The 6556-nt window shown below is 39.7% G+C and overlaps 1 protein-coding gene across 1 annotated transcript in view; it reads left to right on the top strand.

Annotated features, from left to right (window-relative positions):
- Nucleotides 1-5983, top strand: part of inpp4aa (inositol polyphosphate-4-phosphatase type I Aa) — a 7691-nt gene extending 1708 nt beyond the window's left edge. Inside the window, exons 2-9 of the mRNA XM_010772868.1 lie at nucleotides 767-799; nucleotides 880-1052; nucleotides 1208-1331; nucleotides 2083-2350; nucleotides 3219-3316; nucleotides 3400-3512; nucleotides 4394-4548; nucleotides 4648-5983. Coding sequence (XP_010771170.1) covers nucleotides 767-799; nucleotides 880-1052; nucleotides 1208-1331; nucleotides 2083-2350; nucleotides 3219-3316; nucleotides 3400-3512; nucleotides 4394-4548; nucleotides 4648-4780 — 1097 coding nt within the window. The 3' untranslated portion in view covers nucleotides 4781-5983. The remainder of the gene's footprint in view (nucleotides 1-766; nucleotides 800-879; nucleotides 1053-1207; nucleotides 1332-2082; nucleotides 2351-3218; nucleotides 3317-3399; nucleotides 3513-4393; nucleotides 4549-4647) is intronic.
- Nucleotides 5984-6556: the final 573 nt, after the last annotated feature.

The raw sequence follows: 6556 nt of genomic DNA, 5'->3' as shown, positions 1-6556 counted from the left end.
TACTACTATATATATATATACTACTACTACACACACACACACACACACACACACACACACACACACACACACACACACACACACACACACACACACACACACACACACACACACACACACACACACACACACACACACACACAAATACATTGTGAAGGCAACTTCTTTTGTAAAAAAAATATTGCCACAAACCATCATAAGGTTGTGTTGATTGGCACAACAGGACATTGAGAAAGAATTGCTCTGACGAAAAGTGGGATTAGATGGAACATTAATGTGTTTCATGTCATGTATTTTTTTTTTTTATTATTATTATTTGTAATTTATTTTAACATTTTGTATCTTTCATTTTGTTATTCTTTCTTTTTTTATTATTATTAATGTTATTTTCATTTTTGTCCTGTCCTTCATTTGTGTCTCTTGCCTGTACTAAATAATGAAACACACACACACACACACACACACACACACACACACACATCTCCATCCTCACAACCACCACAAATACACCACAAACCATCAACGACCATCATCATCATCATCATCATCATCATCATCATCATCATCATCATCATCATCATCATCATCATCATCATCATCATCATCATCATCATCATCATCGTCATTCTCTCTGACACACACACAGGTTGATATGAGCTGCTTCAGTGTTGCTCAATGTTTAAAATATAAGTGTTACAATAAAAGTTGAATTGTGTCCTTAACTAAACACACGTTCTCTCTCTCTCTCTCTCTCTCTCTCTCGTAGAACACAGCCCAGATAAAGAAAAGAAGTCCCCGGGTAAGAGCAGTGTTCCGGATGTGTTTCACAATGTGTGTACTCTCCATGTGTGTTTGAGTGTGTTCCCTGCTGTGTCTCAGGAGAGTGGAGCGAGGCTCTGTACCCGCTGCTCTCCACGCTCACAGACTGTGCGTCTCTGATGAGCGACAAAGCCAAGAAGGCCATGGTGTTTGTTCTGATGCAGGACAGCGCCCCCACCATCGCCCTGAGCCTCACCATGCAGTACCGCCGCGACGTCGTCTTCTGCCAGACGGTCCGTCAACTTACACCTTCCCCTTTTCCCCTCGCTTTGGAAAATCATTTGTCATCACACAGTGTGCATCGTGCCTTACAGTATTTCTACCTTTAAAGTCGTAGGTGTGAGTACTTCCTCCACCTCTGTGTTGACTTGTGTTTTTCTTCTGACAGCTGACGGCGCTGATCTGCGGCTTCATCATCAAACTGAGGAACTCTCTCTGTGACTCGGGCTTCCTCAGACAGCTGCACACCATCGGCCTGCTGGTGCAGTACGAGGGCCTGCTCAGCACCTACGGTAACCTGTGTGGGAGGGTGTGTGAGGATGTGTGTGAGGCGTGTTTGTGCTTCTTTAGAAATGGACCATCACCCAGCAATATGGGAGTGCACACCTCCACCAAGTCTGTAGAATCTTGCAGAAGTTGTATTTCTATTATTTAAAATTCTGAGAAATGTAAAGCTAGATTAGCTCCCAAATATACTGTACATTGTGAAGACAGACTGTGATTTATCCTAAACCCTGTCCAAGAATATACAGTATATATATCATGTATTTTTTCGCCTAAAATGTCATGTGAAGAACACTAAACAGTGACAACTTGAATGTATCATGTTACTGGTGCATAAACACTCATAAGCTCACCTCATGATTGAATCAATATACTGTAAGCAGCATTGCTTTGAAGAACTGTTGATATATGCTGTCTTAATCTGAATTTGAACATTCGCAAGATAAGGCAGTTTATTTTAACTGATATAATAGAAAGAAATCCACTTTGGGATGATACAAATGTTTTGTTTGCTAAAGATTTTATGACATTTTTAGACGGAATAATCTTCACACTGACAAAGGTCATGAGTTATAAAAGAAATTCTTAAGGGCCTTTTTAATTTCCATAAATGTAATCTATCTCCGTATAACTTTTCATATCAATTTGAAATGAAATGTGTTTTTTTGAGAGTTTGCGATATTAAGCAAACATGCAGGAACCTAACCATAACATCTTAGTTGGTGTAAATGTTCGTCATGTTTCTTTCTTGTCTCTCAGGTGAGGAGCTGGCCATGTTGGAGGACATGAGCGTGGGAGTGATGGACCTGAGGAACGTCACCTTCAAAGTCACCCAGGCGACCTCGGCCTTCTCCCCGGACATGATGCCGGTGATCACAGGAAACAGGAACGGCTTCAACGTCAGGGTGCCGTTGCCCGGGGTGATGTTTGACACGTTGCCCCGGGAGATCCAGAACGGGATGCTGCTGCGCGTCCAGCCGGTCCTCTTCAACGTGGGCATCAACGAGCAGCAGACCATGGCCGAGAAGTGAGTCTCTGACGCGATAGGAGAGGAGGGTGGAGGGGTGGAGGGGGGAGGACAGGAAGAAATGAAGAGTAATAGAGCAACATTTGGATGTATAGGTCCATTTGTAGACATTGTGGTATGTTAAGCTTAGGTGTTAATACTCACATTTCTACTTAAGCGATTTTACCAAATATAAAATGGGAAAGCTCTTTAAAATACTCTCTGAGCATCAGGTTGTATATCATTTGAATAATTTAATAGATTCTGTCTTTTCCATTTGTTAAGGTTTTTTTATTAAAATAATGATTACAAAATCAATTAAAAAACTTGGCTTATCGATACTGTTTGGTAAATATATATTCCCCAGAAAAATCCAAATATTTTAAACCCAAAATATGAAATAAAATAAATGTGAATGACCAACTATTTAGCTTATTCATAAGGTTGAAATTGGAAAAACAACAACTTTGTGATCCATTATCTAGAAAACATTTATATATAATATACATAAATGCTATGATATAATTAACTGAATATACAAATGTGCTCATTAAAAAATAAAAACTGTATTCGCAAATCTGATAATGTAAATAAGAAAATTAATAAGTAATAAAGTAGTTTAATATTTTGTATTTATGACTTGGAAGCCTTTAAAAAGCATCAGTTTCCTGAATGAGCAGAGAGAGAGAGAGAGAGAGAGAGAGAGAGAGAGAGGGAGAGGGAGAGGGAGAGAGAGAGAGAGAGAGAGAGAGAGAGAGAGAGAGCATAAACTCATGTTATACAGTAGGAAAACTAATGATATTTCTCAATAACACTACTGACTTTGGTTGAGACATGTATAAGACTCGTGAGATGGTCCTGAAGGATCTGAAATCCTGCTTGTGTCCAGGTTTGGAGACACGTCACTACAGGAGGTGATCAACATGGAGAGCATGACGCGCCTCAGCTCCTACTTCGATCAGTTCAAAGAAGTGCTGCCAGAAGACTGTGAGTTTCATACATAAACAACACTCGTATCAGAGGTTACATGTGTATCTTGTTGTTTTATTGGCTCCCCCCGCGCTCCTCAGGCCTGCCTCGCTCCCGCAGCACCACCAGTGTTCCCGATCTGCTCAGACAGCTGAGCCTGAACGTGAACGCCAAGAAAAACAAGAACGTGGAGATCTTGTGGCAAGCAGCCGAGGTAAACTCACCCTTCATCACTTCTCTGTGCAAATGTGCTCTTCTTCACATCTGCAGTTTGCCTCATCAATAAGGCCCTGAACCCCCTGGACTCTTGTCCCCTCACACAGACTCTACACTTTACATTATCATCTTCACATCTGTCTGCATGCATTACATAAACACATGCTGTATCTGTGGGATTATAGCTCTGGACGTTGCATTTCTTCACACTGTAAAACATTTCTTGGGCCATTTGCACATCTCTGCAAGAAAGTATTACAACTGCACCATCAAATATATTGTACACATTTCTTTTCCTTTCATAATTTGATTGCAGTTATCTTCTATTCTGTATCTAACTTTTGTACTTCTGTATTCATCTTACTTGGTTAATGTTATGCACCGAAGCATGCTCCTTGGTCAACTGCATTTTCATGCACAAAATAACCAATTCTAAAAAAAATCTTTTTTATTTTAATTTGGATATTCTAAATATTTTTCTAATATATTTCATATTATTTGTAATTCTTTTCATGGTTTTTTATGTTCTTCTATTCCTCATTCTTTTTTTTTTAAATTGACGTTAACAATATGCAACTTTGCCCATTTCTGCAAAATACTACTATCCTTAACAACTGCACAGCTCTTTCCTTTTAATTCAGATATATTATATATATTTAATAGTACGTGTTTGGTTTTTTTCTATACAGGTTTAATTTGAATTCAGATATATACATAGATTTTAAAGTTTTTTGTATTGACTTTTTCTTCCATATCTATGTTTATTTCCTCTTACTATGTGTATGTCATGCACCAATACACAACAGCATTTTCCTTGTGTATAAAAAACCTGATTCTGCTGTAAAATCTCCTCTCATCTCACTCTCCAAACCCCTGAAGGCGTGCCGGCGTCTGAACGGCGTGCGCTTCACCAGCTGTAAGAGCGCCAAGGACCGCACGGCCATGTCTCTGACCCTGGAGCAGTGCCAGGTCCTGCAGCAGGAGCACGCCCTGGCCCCGCAGGTCTTCTACCAGGCCCTGGACTGTATGCGCAGGTGAGCTGATCATAAAGGTCATACATCTCAATCATGTAACCAAACCCCCTGCAGCTCATTGTAAAAAATAAATAATGCATTGCTTGTGTGTCTCCACAGTGAGGGCTGCAGGAGAGAGAACACCATGAAGAACGTGGGATGTCGTAAATACGCCTTCAACGCTCTGCAGCTCAAGGCCTTCCCCAAACAATACCGCCCTCCAGAGGGGACGTACGGGAAGGTCGAGACCTAATCTGAACTGGAGGAAACCCAAAAGACTGGAGGGGATTATGATGATAGCACCACACAAACAAAAAATACCGAACTGGAACAACAGCCCTTTGTTTTGTGCTTAGTCACTGTTACGATAATAAATGTCCAAGTGCTACTGTAGATTGTTTTCTAGCCGTTGCCCCCCTCCTCCAGTAGTGCTAGAATCACACACTTTTCACGACCACTTCACAGACAGAGACGGTAGAGATGGCTTTCTGTGTCACATTGTAGCCTCTGTGCAGAAAACACTGTGTGCAGACGACCAGTCGTAGCATCAGGAGTACATCGTGTCCGTAGAAAAAAGATCTGGAATAGTCTCAGTCTTTAGAAAGACGATGAGGGACACGTTTGTTATTTTCCTTTTTTATTTATTTGTATCAGATTGTCAGATGGTCAAGGCCGAACCATTTTTGATATTCCCACAAAATTGATTGCAAAGACTAAGACGAACAATGAACATTGGTGCCAAAAAACGATGAAAAGCACATCAACGAGCCACACTTGCACTGGCTGACAGGTCCCTTATTACGGTGAGCATGGGCATTGTAGTTTATTTTGAGTAAATGCCACATACACAAAGTTACTGCTGTAAAACTCACAAAATGTGTATTTATCCACCCCTGAAAAGTCCTAAACAAATGTTCACTCCTGCTTGATTAACATTTACGTTATGAGCTACAGTGCCCTGCTGTTTGCGGAATTACAGAGCTCCCTTAAAAAAGAGTTTAACTACATATCTGTGAGCAGATTTTAAAGATGGGCTTGGAGCTGAGAGACACAGAGAAAATAAGGCATTGTTAATGTTGGTCTTTTAATTGGATTTGTGTTGCTGATGCTGTGTAAGCTTTTCTCTTATTTGTGGAATGCTAAAAGATACACATTTAGGCGAAAGACAACAGCAGTAAAAAAGTGTTGTCTGGAAACACTATTTTGAAAATGTGTCTTTTAAGAAACAGCTACAATTCTAGTAGTAGTAGCTAGTGTAGCTTTGATTAAAAGATCAGAACTTTGATCATATTTTTCTGGACCTAAATTGAGCTGCAGAATGACTGTTGGCATAAAGAAGTCAAAGCACTCATTTGATTCATTGCAGAGCTTTTAGCCTGCTGTCTATTTCTATTGCTGTCTCTCCTTTTTCTCGTATATAACACCAACTAATCTAAATCAAGCACATATCCGACCCCACAGTGTGGCATTTGTATAATGATGTCTCACCTAATGTGATTTCTCTTCTGATGCTACACTGGAAGCAGTGAGGGTTTACAAATCGTGGTGCGTCACATTACTCTATAAACATATCGACGGATATTTAGGATATTTTGAAATGTATATGCAGCACTATGGTGGTTTGATACCCATTGAAACTTGAGTTGTTAATGTTTACAAAGCTTGTGTTGAATTATGCAGAATGAAAATTGGATAAAAACCACGTTTATTTAACCTGCATGAAGATGATTTGAAAAACTGCTTTTTACTATTGCAATTGTATACTGTTGCAATGTAAGAGTTTGAACACTTGATACATGTTTTAAGACTGAAATAATGCATATTGCATTTTTCTCCCAACATCAACAACACCTCTTCTGTTGTACCAGCGCTATTGTACCTTATTGTACAAAACCTACAGAGACAGTGGATTTTATTTTGAAAATGTTATTTTGCTTACATGTATTTATGTTGATATGGCTGTTGTTGCGAAATGCTGTTATAGTTTTATCCATTGTTAATGAGTAAGTTAGGACCTTGTGATCCGTTG

Source organism: Notothenia coriiceps, unplaced genomic scaffold (genome assembly GCF_000735185.1).
Source record: "Notothenia coriiceps isolate Sejong01 unplaced genomic scaffold, NC01 NC01_scaffold00011645, whole genome shotgun sequence".
Taxonomy (NCBI): Eukaryota; Metazoa; Chordata; class Actinopteri; order Perciformes; family Nototheniidae; genus Notothenia; species Notothenia coriiceps.
Note: the sequence above shows the minus strand (reverse complement) of the source record. Positions and strands in the feature narration are given on the sequence as shown.